The following is a 17,173-nucleotide window of genomic DNA, read 5'->3' on the forward strand; positions in this document are numbered from 1 at the left end:
CTAGTTGTTTTCACACTTGTGCAACTGTTCTATTACAAGATTCTTCATTTTACAAAGTTATACCACTCCACATAGATGGTAAAAATAGTAACCACAGTTGGATCTATCCAGCTCTAAACCCCGACTGGAGCAGCAGATCGTGGTTACTGGCAAAATGATGTGAGATTTGTTCCACTCAAGGTGCATAATTTCAACCATGGCTTCTTCTCCCTCTTCTCATCAGGTAAAAGCTTATATCCATCATAACGTTCAGCAAAGTCTTTGTGCAATATATGTATATATATGTGTGTGTGTATAAATATAGCCCAGATTTGACCTTGTCCGTTATATTTTACGAGGCGTTATTGCGAAAGAAACACTTGCTGATAGTTTAAGATTATAGCATATAGTTTCGGAGTGACAACTTTTCTCATTATAAACTGCTGCTTGCTAGGAGAAAAATAACGAAGTTTAGACACTCTGAAAGTTAAATAGAATATTGCAGAAGCTGTATGATCCAAGTTATGCTGAGTTTTCCAATATGATTTGTGACTAATCCAACAGTACAGTTGAGATTGAATTGACTCAATTTTCCATCTTTACCATAATTTAAATTTTAAGATTGAACTTTTTCCTCTAATGTAGGTTCTAGTCGACACTTTTATCCATACAAAAGGTGGTTTGAAACTCACTAGTTTTAGCTCGAACTATGTGTGTATGCAACGAAAAGAATAAGATCCACTCATTTTGAAAAATTTGAATTTTGGATTTGCCTCTTTAATAATACATACGATGACACTTGGCGAAACCAGAAAAGAGGAAAGCTGTCACATTAAAAGAAAAAGAGTGTAAGATATGAAGTAGGTACAAATGTTGCACTCTCTTTTTCCTCTTTTGTTGGTAGTGTATTAGCTGGTTGATGTTGCCATTACGTGACAGTATTCTTCAGTAGCACCATAACCTATTAGCTCACAAGCATGGCATGAAGAAGATAGCCTGGATACAGCTCTTTAAAGTTTTGAGTACTACTTCATTATCAAGAGTCGTCTTTGTTGGGAAACGTTTTATTGCCAGAGTTAAAAAAACTTTTTAATTCAGTTTCAAAATAGATACCGAACATTGCTTAGAAATCACAAACAGGAAAAGATTATGTCTTTTGTTTAGCACAATACTAAATATAGTAAAACATCAACAATAATAATTGCACCCTAAAAGAAACGTAATTAACAAGCCCCTATGGATTTGTTTCATTTAAAATAGCCACATGAATGGTTTCTATTGCTTGTAGACTTGGGCTGAATAGTTATGGCCACATCTATGAAACATTAGCTGGATTAATCATTTTTTGGGGGGTGTGGATTACCAAAATTTGAAATATACAATAAGAAGTTAAAAAGAAAAATGAACTCCATAAAATATAAAGTTTAACCTTTTCAACAGCGACTTCATATATACATGAGTTTTTAAAGTTAGAATTCGACAAAATCAAACTTTTAGACCTAATGGTGCTTCATGATTGCAAGTCTTGAAGGTGATTTCCACATTGATAAATTTTATAAAAATTTTAGGTTATTTTTTTAAATATAGAGTCTAAAAATGGTTATTTGTTAACTTGTCCTTAAGAAATGAATTAGCAATTACGTGATTACGCGGTAATTTACCCAATGACTTTGAAAATGGTTGATTTTGACCCTTATTCGATCGTAGAGCAAACTTTCAAGATCAAAAGTTAAAAGTTATTTATCTTAAAATATTATTGGATAAATATATAAGTTATTTTTGTAAATTATTCGTTATTATTTATATATCGAATTGAAAATTCTGAGTCCACTCGTGGATGTCGACTAGAACCATGCTCATAATTGTCCTTTTTGTAGTAATCTAAATTAATGAACCCATGCAGGTCCACACGTTGACGGCAAAATTCTTGGTTAGTTGAAGCTTCCAATTATTGTGTTTACTAAAATTAAATAATAATTAACAAGGATAATCATATTAATTATATTGATGAATTCTTAGGCCTTCCTATCTTATAATATTAGTTCAACTAATCTTCTCATAATTAGTAGATAAAGAATGGATATATATGAACCGATAAACACTTTTTATGAATAAAATATGGATAGAATAGTAAAATTTGGAAAGTGAGTTAGGTAACAGATTATCAAATAAGTTGAGTATTATTAGTCATTAAAGCATTATTTTAAAAATATGTACTCAATTATTAGTAATTCCACACTGGGATCCACCACTTTTATCAGTAGTACTACTTAATTGACTGATGATTACACTTGGACAATAAAATACTGGATTTAATTAAACTATGTTTCTTCATATTAAATACACAGTTTAGCAAAATACACTTTGTAGACTTTTGTGCCTCTTTTTCTTTTAACAAAATAGTGTGAGTATAATTTATGTGTACCTTAATTATTTCATTAGATATTTACTATATACATTTCATTAATGAAGTTATCGATTGACTTTGCATCCAAAAAAATAAAAATAAATAGATGTCTTGCTTCCTTACTAAGTGAACCTAATCAAGCAACGGAACAGAAAAAAAGAACATTATATGGGCATAAAACCGGGAAAAGTTAGCAGCTAAAAGATATTGATGAAGAAGTAATAGAGAAAATTTTCATCGAAATATTACACTGTATATTAAATTAATTATTATGGATATATATTGGTGATGAGTTCTTTAATGAAAATTTCATAGGCGCTGAAATATGGTGTACCTTTGTCCTACATGTTATTCTATTTTAGTTAAATTTGTAACATAGTAAGTATTTTAATAGAATACGAAAATCTTAAAATGAAAAAGTAGTAAGGGGGTAGGAAGATGTGGACAACACTTTAGAGTTCTTGTTCAAAGTTAATAATGCAATATAGGTATGGCAATAATCATGTGTCATAATCAAAATACTTCACCACCTAACTCTTAGTTTTTGGTCTCCATTAGCCAACCCCATACCATATCTATCTAGCAATCTTTCTTTCTAGCGTAGTAAAAATTAAAGTTTTTTTATTTTTTATTTCTCGCTTAGTGTTTGAAGTCTGCAGATTAAATTCAGATTGCGTAATGTAGGTTCACTCAAGGTTTTCTGCATACTTAGGATTTAACCACAGACTTCTGATTAAGGGTGAAACAGATCCTTTGCAACACCGTAACCATGTTCATCTAGTAAAAGTTATTAATATGAGTTTTTAGATTCAAAGTGTTTGTCCTCATCATATCCTTCTCAAATTCCATTGATGTGATAGACATGTTAGTCTCACACACACATCAAGTATATAGAAATTTCACATAATTGTATTGTCCTTTGACTCCAAAAGAGAATAATGCTTTGGTCGGTTATTTATTGAAATTTTGTAGGAATATATATCCATTCTTACATATATATATATATATATATATATATATATAAGAATGGGGTTGTGATATAGAGTAGGGTAAAATCAAAAAAAACTTGAGTAGTCCCTTTAATTATTGATGGACCAATTTGATGGCCATTGAGAACAACTTATTTGGGAAGAAAAGTGAAGATACTTTACGTTAAGTAAAGTGTGGCCAACTGATCAGTAAAATAGATTGAGAAATCATGATGTTTTTAAGTTTAAATCTCAATAGAAGCAAGAATGTTAGATAATTTTTTTTTCATTTATTCAAGTCTTGATAGATGAAATTATTTAATACTTATGCTAGTGAAAAATAGCAGGTTTATCATGAAATTAGTCGAGCTGAGCTCAAATTTATTCTATCACCACATTTATTAATAAAAAGAGATATATCTTGATATAAGTTACTTTCTTTTTAAAAGAAGAAGAAGGTATTATATGCTATCGAAAATTGTGATAAAGATGAATAATCTAATTTCATTTTAAATCAAAATATCTTATATTTAAGTCCTGAGTATAGAAAGAAAGAAAAAAACTTCACATGAAGTATCTTTTCTAGTAAACTTTACACGAGTTTGAATTAATCAAGAATACTCAAGACCTTAAATAATATAGTATCAGACATCAAACGATAAATTAAAAAAAAATATTATATGGTAGTGACAAGTTAGAGACAGTGAGTGAGGACCCAAGATTTGAATTGTCCAAAATAAATGATCCAATGACAAAAGAGAAAAAGGATAAAACAAGATGGGTTTAAAGTGTACGTTGTTATTAAAATGAGGGTCCTAATTTCTGAAAGTTAGAAAAAATCCTTAAAATGGGGCCTACGTAGAGGATTTGGCAGGCAGCACAGTTTAAGGTGCCACGTAAGGAATCTTATGTCTTTATCTGTTTTGGTGAGCTGGAAAATGGGCCACCACTATACTCAATGGTTTCTAGCCTCTTGTTATTCAATGAAAAAAATGAGCTTCTTTTGAGTTTTATGATAGAAATCTATTTATTTTAAATCCCCGCAATACATAAATGATACGCACATATCTTTCATAACAATTTTGATATATTGGTATAATTTTGATATATTGGTACTTTTGTTATTTGTAAATTAAAGCATACATATTTTTTATACTAACAGACATATATGTGTCATAATTTTATCTACTAATTCGAATTTATTCAATATCGGATCTTTCGATAAGATTGCATGTGTCCATATCTAGTATTTCGTTAGAGGTAAGGGGACATATAGATATGATTTAGTTTTTAAAGGGCATCAATATCTCAAAAATATGACAAAGAATATCTGTATATCATTTACGAATTACGATAATTCAGAAATATATTTGTCTTTTTTCCCTTAAAAAAATAATAAGCTTTATACTATAAAGTTTGTTTATATATATATATATATATAATACATATAGAGAACTAATTAAGAAATTCAATTAAAAGAAAAATTAAATCATGATAAGTAAAAGAATATTTAATATTAAGTATATCAAATACACGAGCAGTGATACAATTTACGCACATCTTAATTTATTTAAGAGTTAAGTAGGTGGTACCTCTACGATCTATCATCCTTATAAAAAGAAGACTTTCTACAATTGATTATTTATAGCAATATAAATTCAATAAATTGCTTGTTTTTTTGCAATTGCAAAGTAATTTCAATTGGTATAAATACAATCAGTGGACATGAATCACAATAATTTTGGTTGGGAATAGACTTGTTGCGGGGGGGGGGGGGGTTAATATGATTAATTTATGGTGGGAAATGTCATCTTCAATATATTCAATGGTTATTAGTAGAATGAAGTGACATTGAACTCAAGAGCATTGGATATAGAGCAAGAGTTGTCCCTATTGCCATTTCATTGGAATTAGGTTCATGCACCTTGTAATTGCTCATCTCTATTTTTATCCGATGTTGAATCGCTCATTAAATCTCTGACTAATTTAAATTGCGCATTACAAGACTTTTTCTAAAGATGACGCTTTCAACAGATTTTTATCTTCACTTATTTGAGTTCTTTTTGAGTTATTATGGGAGAGGGATGTGGGTTTAGGTAAATATTATGTCATTTTCTTATAATTAGGCATAAGTTGAATTAATAATGATGACAACCAAGGCTAATAATAGGTAGTTTAGAGATATCAATGAAAAATTTACGACCTATAATTTTTAGGAATGTCTTCAATTTATCAAAATAAGTGAGAGTCTGATAAAATTCAGATTATAACAATTTTAATATAGAAATCCCTTACACATAAACATGGAATATTTCATGTGTTACCCTTGATATTCATTACTTATTTTTTAAATTATATTTTTTAAACATAATTATTTAAAAAGCGTAAAATGTAAACTGAACAAATAAAAATGTTAACATTTGCTTTCAGTTGCAATAAAAGATCTGTGAAATGTCTTTAATTTTGGGCAAGACTCTGTGCTCTTAATACAGCTCATGCCATTGATGATACTCTCTCTTATTGTTTGACCTTGACATGGTTGACTTTTTACTAATTTTAATTTCTTTAAATCTTTTTAATTTAAAGTTTTGGTCTGACATTAAATAAGTTCAAATATTCCCTGGGTTGTTACCTGTCCAAAAATTTAGGCTTATCCATTCTTCATTCATCTCACTTTATTGATATTTTTATCTTTCTTTTTTATTTGTTTATTTTAAATTTTGTGTTTTTAATAAATAACGATTGAAATAGATATTTATATTTTAAAAGTAATAAGATAACAGTAATTGTTATAAACACTTAAGTTTTGTAAAATGATTTGAGAATAAGTACTGTGACAACTAACAAGTATGTGAGGATTAAATTTGGAGAATTTTTTTCCTTCATATGCTAAAGAATGATGAAATAAGAATTTTCGTTAAGACTGTTTAAAATATAAAAAATAAAACACACAAAAAAAATTAAAAGAATGTTTGATATCTATTATATCTATGTACATAAAAATAATAATTATAATAAATTATAAACAATGTAATTTTATGCTATATTACAGGGTTACACTATTAATACTAAAAGTGACTAACTAAAAAATAAAACTATACTTCTAATATAATAATAGACAAGTAAAAGTGAATAAAGTGACAAATTCACAAATAAAAATATACTTTTATATAATAAACAAGTAAAAATGAATGAAAAAACTAGTGATTTCGTATTGAATTGACTCATATTTAGTCTATACTTTGACTAGAAAATTAACTATTAAAACTTCAAGTTTGTACTGCTTTCATTATTAATACTCATATTTAGTCTATACTTTGACTAGAAAGCTAACTATTAATACTTCAAGTTTACTCAAACGTCCTATTCTCCATTGCTTATGAATTTAAAGGTGTTTTTTTTTTTTTGCATTAAAATGGATATAATTAATGGAAATATAATAAAGAAATAAGAAAAAATTATGTTAATGAAAACAAATTATGAGTGGTCAATATATGACCCTTTTTTCTTTTGCTGATTTTGGCTCATAAGCACTTTTGATATTCACTAAATGCGTAAAAGAATATGTTTATAAGTTAGTTTAATCAGTTTATACGTTTAATCAAACACCTCTTTTGTTATACAAAAGAGAGGATCTATATTGAATTGTTTCAAAAAATTGTTCACGTTGTTCAAGATCATTGAAATCGTAATAATATAATACTACAAATCTCTCGTTCTCATTAATCTCTCCTTCATAAACTGATTATATAAGATTTTAACTAATTTGGATTAGTTAAAATGTAAATATTTAATTTTTTTAAAAAAAGGACTGAAAATCTGTAATTTTATCCACTTGCTTATACTGAAAGTGACTGTTTGCTTTAGATCCATGCCTTTGGATAAGCACAATTATTTATAATTCCATGATAGATTTACATAGTCAAAAATTAAACAATATAGTGTAAATTTATCCCATCAACTAGTAAAGATGCCTTTCCATTCAAATTCATTTTCACAAGCCTTTGAAAATATATATATTTCAAAATATGTTAGTACTTTGTTCATTTTCAATTGAATATGATGTTTCACCCCAAAACAATTTGACACCTTGATACATATTGAAAAATTATCTAGTGAAAATGCACCAATTTTTTATTTTATGCTTTAGTATAACTTTAAACCATTTTAGGAGTCATTTGATTCACATATTAAGTTATCTCAGTATTGAAAATATAACTTCATAATTTTTGAATTACTTTATTTTACTTTATAAACGGTATAAAAAATCGTAATAAACTTATACCTTTAACTAAACAAAATATAAATTATTCAAATTTAATTTTGAAATATCATTATTTTATCCCGTAAACCATTAATTCCTTCATATTTTGTTCCATTTTATTTAACTCATATATTAAAATAAATATTTAAGCAAATCAAACAATTTTTTTATACTATTCCTAATCTTAAATAATTATATACAATAATAATAGCAAAATTTTTAGTTCCTAAATAGTATTAATAATATTAATTTAGTAAAATACATTTTTAATTAAAAATATGTCAGGTCAAACAAAAGCGATATAATATAAAATAGAGGGATTGTAAAACTATTTTAAAGGACTTACAGAGATTCAAAGAACTCAAGATACATCCAAATTATAATTGACATAAGAATATTTCGGTGTCCAATAATTTATTCTTTTTTAGCTCCATATATAATCAAATTTTGAATGGTGTATCGATACAAAATAATTTTTTCCACGTACCAACATTTTATAAAATGTTTTTAGAAAGTGGACCAAAATGAAGTGGGGAATCCCCAATCTCCGTCAATCTCATGTCTTTTCCTCCTACATAATGACACTATACACGACTATCACAATTCACATTCCATACTCAACGGCCCGTCTTCTCGATATATCGTCAGTATAAATAATTTTTATCTTTAATATAGAAGATGAAATGATAAAAGTAAAACCGTAAAGATAAAGGTGTAAAAATGACGGGATTTAGAAAAGGGAGAATCTTTGCGATTATATATAGGAATACCTCTTCTAACTCAAGAGTTGTAACGAGAGTTGTCGAAGTTACTAGCGTATAAACATTAATAACATGCATATTCATTTTACTCTAGGAGGAAATAATTTATAATCTCGAATATAAAAAGGTTAAATTTTCTAAGAACACACAATATCTTGGACAATTAAGGGTATATTTGGTTATGAAGCTTATTTTAACGTATTTTTTTCGGTAATATGAAAGGGTAAAAGTTAAAATTATTTTGAAAATAATTTACCAAACCCCATTGATGAGATGGAGTTATTAGGTGCAGTCACTTCCAAGTTGTTTTACCCATTCTTTGAATTGTGCGTTCCGTGTAGACACCAAATATATTGATGACTTGTCTTTACTTCTCTACAAGGATAGAATATTAGTACTATTAACTATTTACTTTTATACATTTTACTGCACCCTTCGTACTAAAGAAATCATGGTACCAGTAATTCCAAATACATTTGTCTCCACTAGAGGTTCTAACAATAGATATTTTGTTCGAGTTTTGTGAATTTAGTAATCTTTATTAAGAAACATTTTATCTGAACAATATTTTTTTTATGAATTCATATTAGTTAAATTGCATAACAACGTGTATTAAGCATAGTGTGACTTTTATCTTCTTACAAAATTTAACATATTTATAAGTTTTGACTATTTGAGTTGAAGTTACAAAAATAACATTTGAAATTTGAGTATAGAAAAAGTTTGTGAAATTCAGTATCAAAGAATCTTCACTTGCCCCATAATTATTTTGATTTGGGTCTTAGAAACCCATCTTCACTTACCCAATCACCAGAGACTATTTGATTAGACATAAAATTTTTTTTTTTATTATTTTAATTATAATAAAATACATACGCAGGTCTCTAAAGGTCACTTTAAAATTTAAGAATTTCAGCTGTAAAAGTCATTAAAAGGGAGAAATTCTTAGAGTTTTCTCGTTTAGAAACAGGTTAGAAGTGTTTTGCGGGAAAATTGGTTTTTAGGTTTAGTGACTTAATATGTGCCACTGACGTGTAATTGAATTGGAGTGTATTGGTCAAAATTTCTACGTGGAGAAGGTTCATCTCACACGCCCAATTATCAAAAATAATTTATTAAAATTTGGCTCCACATCAACCAAGAATATTTAAAAGGATCAAATTATAGGAGGTTAAAATAGAAATCTTGGTTAGTTGAGCTACTTGGGGGGGGGGGGTGGGGGGAGCGCGAACAACTTTTTAAGGAGCTGCATATGTATTTGGCCTTTATTTAACTATAAATGAGTTCAGTAAATTGTGACGGAAGAGTAAGAGTATATTTGAATTAATTTAAAAGTTTATCATACATATTTTTGAGAGTGTCTAATAATATTTAAAAATAACTTCAACTATTACTTGTCGCACCAAATCAATAACCTTACTAGTAGGCATGTTTTTTCTTTGGAATTTCAAGATACGCTATAACTTATGTAAACCACACGAAAAATATAAATCCTATGAATATTATACGATAAAACATTAAAATGGATCGATTTAAGCCACCTTCAAACCAAGTGAACCATACCGAAAATGTTTGAATTCAAAGAAAAAGGGTTTGGCAATTGGCAATGGCCCTCCTTTTTATGTACAATTAAAAGATTACCATTTCTCATAAACCCCTCCCCTAAATCCTCACCAGACCAGTAGCAGCAGCAGCAGCTTCGTCCTCTTCTCCTCTGCCACTCCCTTTATAAACCTCTGTTTTCTTCCACTCTTTTATATACAACAAACAAAGCAAAATCTCTCTCTCTCTTCTCTCTCTCTCTCTATCTGTGAGTCTGTGTACATAAAAGATAAGGTCCAGACTCCAGTACAGTTTTCAGCTGTTTATTTATTCATTTGAAACAATACTCTGTTTTCTGCAAAAAACTCTGTTTTCACCAACAATGGCTTCCTCTTCTGTTTTCTTCGCTCTTGTCATTTTCATCTCTATGTTCCTTTTCTATTCTGCTTCTGCAGCGTTGGTTTTCCCTTTAACCCATTCTTTTTCAAGAACCCAATTCAACAGTACTCATCATCTTCTCAAATCCACCACTGTTCGCTCCGCCTCTCGTCTCCATCATCACCGTCATCCCCACCGTCAAGTTTCTCTTCCTCTAACTCCGGGAAGTGATTACACTCTCTCCTTTTCACTTGGGTCTCAGACTATTTCGCTATACATGGATACTGGTAGCGATGTCGTTTGGCTCCCCTGTCATCCATTTGATTGTATTCTCTGTGAAGGGAAGTATAATCCTACCTCTATCCCTAACCCTGGTCCTATCAACCTCACCTCCGCCGTCCCTGTCTCGTGCAAATCACGTGCTTGTTCCGCCGTTCACTCTTCGTTACCGTCCTCCGACCTCTGCACTATCGCGAAATGCCCACTTGAAGATATTGAAATTTCTGATTGCAAGTCGTATTCGTGTCCCCCTTTTTACTATGCTTATGGTGATGGAAGTTTCATCGCGAAGCTTTACAGCGATGAATTATCAATACCCATGTCGTCTCCATCGTTGATTTTGAAGAATTTTACATTTGGGTGTGCTCACAGTGCTCTCGGTGAACCCATCGGAGTAGCTGGATTTGGCCGGGGGACACTTTCATTGCCGGCGCAACTCGCGAATAACTCCCCGGAAATCGGAAATTACTTCTCTTATTGTTTAGTTTCTCACACTTTTGACACGAATCAAGTTCATCGACCCAGTCCGCTCATTCTCGGCCGATACTCAATCGATGAAAAAATGAAACAGATGAAGAATTATTACTCCGATTACGCTTACACCCCAATGCTCGAGAACCCAAAACATCCATATTTCTACAGCGTCGGACTCGAAGGTGTATCAATCGGAAAAACAAAAATCCCGGCGCCGGCGAGTTTACGGCGAGTTGACAGAAGAGGAAACGGCGGAATGGTGGTGGATTCCGGTACAACTTTCACTATGTTACCTTTGAAGTTCTATGAAACAGTGGTGACTGAATTCGACCGGAGAGTTGGACCGGTTTTGAAAAGAGCAAACCCGGTCGAGGAAAAAACCGGTCTTCACCCGTGTTACTATATGGACTCCGGTTCAAAAAATGTGCCGCAGCTGTTACTACATTTTGGGGGAAATTCCAGTGTGGTGATGCCCAGGAGAAACTATTTTTATGAGTTCGTTGATGATGAGAAAGTGAAAAGAAAAGTAGGATGTGTGATGTTGATGAACGGTGGTGATGAAGGGGAAAGTGGGCCCGCAGGGATATTAGGAAATTATTTTCAACAAGGATTTGAAGTTGTTTATGATTTAGAAAAGAAAAGAGTTGGATTTGCCAAAAGGAAGTGCGCATCTTTGTGGGATAACTTGAACCAACACTAACGTGCGCCGTTGCGTAGCAGAATAATTTTGACTTTGACTTTGAGAGTCAAGTCAAGGGGAGTTATATGGATCGGGTTGAGTTGAAAGATATTTTGAGAATAAAAGTGTTTAATTTATTTTTTAAAATTTATGTATGTTATTGTATAGTTGGAGTTTTGGTACATATTAGAAAAAAAAATCATGAAAAATAGGAAGGAGGAGAAAGGAATAAACTATGGGTGTAAATATTTGGCAATTGGATTTGTTAATTATTTTTTTGATTATGTAAATTGGCTCTGAATGTTTAATTTTAATTATATTTGTTTGTGTAGTTTTACTTAAATGACATTTACTCAAACAAAATGTATATATGTTATTTTATAGGAAACTTAAGTAAATATATTATAAATAAAAAATATTTATATTATAACTTCAATATTTTTATTTTATTTTATCAATTTTAATATATTTATTATACTTTTTAATTTTATATTACAAAAAGTAATTTATTATGCATATAAAATACAAATTTTATTGATAGATAATATATTTATTACATACTTCAATACACTAATAATATAATGTGTTAACTTCTTACAAAATAAACATCATATATTTTACAAAATAGTTATAACACATATATATTACATACTTAATTCACTTTTAATACATATTGCAAATTAACATAATATTGCTATAAATAATAATAAATAAAAAAAGTATCGTTAAGACAATAATCATTTATTAAAAGACATTCACTCAAGTAATGTTTCCTTAATTTATTTAACTAGAGATCTCTGGACAAAGTCGCTTTTATTTGGTAATTTGGTCAGATTTTAATATAAATATATTTTTATCGCATTTTATTTATCTATTTTGATAAATTAAGGAGTAAATTTATTACTTATTATATTCTAATTTAATTAATCTTGAAAAAAATTGAACTTTCTAAAATTTAGTTTTTAATATATTATATCAATTATTAAATTTTTTAATAAGTATTGCAAAAATAGATAAATAATCAAAAACTAAATTTCAGCATAAGAGAAAAAAAAACAGAAAAAGGGCATTTAGTATTCAAATATTTATGTGAAAGCACACAAATAGAAACTGTAGTGTTGATAGCTCATCAAACAGAGGTCTGCTTCGGCCTTCTCTGAAAATGAATTGCAGTACTCTCTTCCATTTTTTTTTTATTATTTTTTTTTATAATTGAGAGGGTTAATAGTTCTAACACGAATTCAAATTTAATCGAGTGAAATATGACATTGAAACAAAATAAATGGCAGGCTGGTAGTTTACTTGTATAGTTACTGTTTTTTTTTTTCGCTCGATATTTTGCTATTCAAATAAAGCTTTAATTAAATTTAGACTACCTACTGCAATATTATTTCGTCAGAAATTGTTTGTCATTTGGTTTTCTCGAAAGTCGATTTAACTAATTTTCAAAGTTAAGTTAGATCACATTAGTTTGATATTTTAAACAAAAAAAAATATTCTAATGAAAAGTATTATAAATTACAATTTTATACATATTAATATGATGAAAGATATATTTTAAAATGTTAGTAAAGTTTTTTATAATTTAACATTAAAAATAAAATTTATGATAAATAATACCAAACAAAAAGAATTTAAATTTGAAAAAGATATTTCTAACTAAATTTTTTCATATTCAATATTTAAACACGATCTTTATAATTAAAAATGAAATAGTCTTATCGCCGCTTCGATGCCGTTGGTAGTATGATAAGCTAATTGAAATAGGTTGAAAGGTGAGCCATGAAAGATGGAGGTCAAATAGAAGAAACACGTGGCAAAAGAAAACAAAGCACGCCGCCAATGGAGTATTAGAAGATGAGGTCATATAAAAAAAATGTCACTAATTTCAATGACAAAACAGTGGGGCCCATATTTTTAGAAACGTGTGTGTCTGCTCATTGCTTAGCTGTCTCCCACTGTACACAGTTTTTGGTGCATTTTATTATTAGCCATACGTGTGCACTCATTATTATTATTATTTATTTTCTTTTTTTTCCTACATACTTCCTTCGTCTTATTTTTTTTTCAAATTCCTTTCGTTTCACGAATAATAATTTGATTTGATTTAATATAAGAATTTTTTTTTTAATTTTGTGGTTCTAAATTTAAATTAGGTCAAATGTATAAAATTATTTTTTGATGTTGTGGTGTTAAATATACCACATCAAAAACTGAAACTAAAATGCTACTAAAAAAAAGAAATCTTTTTTTTAAACAAACTAAAAAAGAAAAGAAGATCATTATTTTTGAAATGAGAAGAGTAAATTTTTTATGGAAATCTTATTTATGACATTGACATTTAGGCTATCTTTTATGTTTTTAAATTTTTATTTATAGAATTTAAAAGAGAAAAATGATAAATATATTCTCGTAGATAGTATGTAAATAATTTTCGTTATACTTTTGAGACATTGGTGCTCCTATCGTCCAAAAAGTAGTTTATACTAACGAACATATATACATGTCTAATAATCTTATCTACCTATCCGTTATTTATCGACGGATAAGATTGCGTCACGTGTTCCTATTTCGTCTTCTGTTAGAGTGATAGATATATATGCTTTAGTTGAAGGACCGAAGGGGCACTAATGTCCCAAAAATATAATGAACGATATCTGCATACTATTTACAATAGTTCAAAATATATTTATTTCTTTTCCCAATTTAAAATTATATTTGATATGTATTTTAATGATTTTTTTCAAAGTTTTATTAGCTAAAATTTTGAGTATTCAAAAATGAAACTGAGCTTCTTTTGAAAGTTAGAGGTATGTTTGGTATCAAGATTTTTTTTTTCTTTCATAAAGAGTGTTTATTTTAAAGAAAAATAGAACAACAACAACAAAAAATTTAATAAAATTTCACCAAATAATATTTTATAAAAATAAAGTATAGATATCTTAATATTGTCATTTTTTTTTAGAAAAGAAGATTAGATTGCCAGCTTGCAGCCTTCCATTTGTTTTCATTCAAACAAACATAAAGCAGATTCACCAAGAAGAAAAAGCAAAGAAAATATAAAATAAATTTGTACTTGTCCATGACCAATCACTAAAATTATAAATATTTTGTAAGTGGCAATTTGTATAATATTTTCTTAAAAAAATTATTGTCTAAATTACTTCATGAATCATGACCATTTATATTGGTATAAATTATTTACTAATTATCAACGAAAAAAAATGATATATTATCTTGAATTATTGTAAAGTAATATTTTTTTTGAAATGAATTAAAGAAAAAATTGTCACATAATTTGCAAAGAGGTAAATATAATGATTTGACGTTTTTTTCTAATTTCTTGCCCAGTGTTCAGTACACATATTTGAACTCTAAAGACTACATCAAAATTTACATAGAAAAGCTCCAAATTGAGGAATAAAACACTCCTTAACAACAAAGAGTAAGAGTCAAACTATATCTAATTAAAAATTAGGGAAAAAGGTCTGATACACCCCTCAACTTTGTCATTTAGAGTTGATATACCCCTTATTATGAAAGTGACTCATATTTACCCCTACTTGTAAACAAATGACTCACATATATCCTTGACCTCTAACAGAAATGAAAAAATAATCATTTTAATCTAAATTTTTATTTATTTTTCTAAAAAATATAATCCCATATAAGTAAATTTAATCCTCGTCAAACATATTTTTTTTGACTTTTTTTTGTTTCAATGACTAATTTATAATTATTATTTTCATAATCAAATTTATTTATGTTTCACTAATTTTCTTGTAAAACTTATTGCAGATGACCAATTTTTTCCTTCGAATACGAAATTGAATTACAATACACACAAAAAAATAGTTTAGTTTTCTCTCTCTTTAAACTAAGGAACGAAAGAAAAAAACAAAATAAGAATAAGAAACTCAAATAATTATAGTAAAAGAAGTCAAAAAATAATTTATGTATGAAAAAATTAAAATATACCCTGAACTTTAATAAAAGAATCATATATACCTCTAAATAATTTTTAAAAAAAAATTAGAAGTAATAAATATAAATTTAAAACTAATTTTTTAACTTCCATTAAATGAAAGGTATATGTGAACCGTTTGTATAACGATAAGAACATATATGAACCACTTTTATAACGAGGGGTATATTAATTACAAATAAAAAAATTAAAAAGTATATCAGATATTTTTCTCTAAAAATTAAAAAAGAAAATACTTACTACTCCGCTACCATCGATGATTGGCTGGCTTTGCTTCTACTTACAACCATTTTGAAAAGTTTTTGAAAGATGGGACACACATATATATATGTATATGTATTTAGAGGTAGCAAAATTCCAGTTGTCTTTTTTAAAATTTATATGTTGTTTGTGCTTTTTGGTAGGGAGCCATTTGTCTGGTATAGACTAACAACAACAATTTCTTTTTTTATAATAAGTGAAATCCTAGACCTATAATATGCCACTTGAAAAATAATGGCTTAAAACACAACCAAGTGGTTCAACCATTTTCTTTCCATCCATAAAAAAATATTTTGTTTTTGTTAAATAAGTGAAGTGGAAAAGCAAAAAAAGATGGGAAATTGTCTCACATCAAGTAGCTTTTTATTCATAATGGTGGAGACAAAATACAAAAAAAATATCCCACCAAGAATTTTATCTTTAAAAAAGTGTATTTGGTGCTGATAAAAATATTTTTCTAAAAAATAAGTAATATAACAGATATTTTAAAGAAATTAAATATATAATTTAGATAAATATTATAAAAATTAGATCCCATAGCGGAGAGAAAGGAGATTGGGGTAAGGGGGATGAGGGTAAATATTTTCTCTATTTACAATACTAGGAAAGTTCATATATGACGATGGAATATTGGTGTACCTATTTATTTCGTCTAAAATTAGTAGTATGAAATTCATAATTTAAAATCCCGAACTTATCTCTATATTCAACACAATTAAATTAAAAACATGTTGCGATTTAGCACTTCATAGGTAAAAATCATGAAAGGAACTTTCAACTATTACTATACTCCATTCCTTTTATTTCATTTGACTCGAATCGAAAGTATTTTACTAATTCTTTCTCATACTCAGTCAGAGACAGAGTTACAATACTGTCATATGACTAGCTGGATATTCTTCATTAGAAAATTACCGTTCATTAAATCTTACTTTATATTATAGCATTTTGAACATCTTCAAAATCAATAGAATCTCCACGACGTCCAAGTTCAATTTCTTGTGTTCGCATAATTGTGATATTAAGTGAGTAGTAACTCGGTGATAATTGGGTGTAGAAATAGATTTAGTCACACTTAAAATTTCAAAGCATCATTAACAATCTTATTTTAACACAATACTCCCTCAATTAAAATATTCTTAAAATATGTTTCAGATTAGTAAAAATCAAGTAATATGAAAATAATAAAATATTAA

At 28.4% G+C, this 17,173-nt stretch overlaps 1 protein-coding gene across 1 annotated transcript; it reads left to right on the forward strand.

Moving 5' to 3' along the window:
- The first annotated feature begins 9,683 nt into the window (after window positions 1-9,683).
- LOC101254927 (probable aspartyl protease At4g16563) lies at window positions 9,684-12,021 on the forward strand. Its single transcript, XM_004245716.5, has one exon. It carries the CDS (start codon window positions 10,304-10,306, stop codon window positions 11,750-11,752), a length of 1,449 nt encoding a protein of 482 aa, XP_004245764.1. The 5' UTR covers window positions 9,684-10,303; the 3' UTR covers window positions 11,753-12,021.
- The last annotated feature ends 5,152 nt before the right edge of the window (window positions 12,022-17,173 follow it).

Source organism: Solanum lycopersicum, chromosome 8 (genome assembly GCF_036512215.1).
Source record: "Solanum lycopersicum chromosome 8, SLM_r2.1".
Lineage (NCBI taxonomy): Eukaryota > Viridiplantae > Streptophyta > Magnoliopsida > Solanales > Solanaceae > Solanum > Solanum lycopersicum.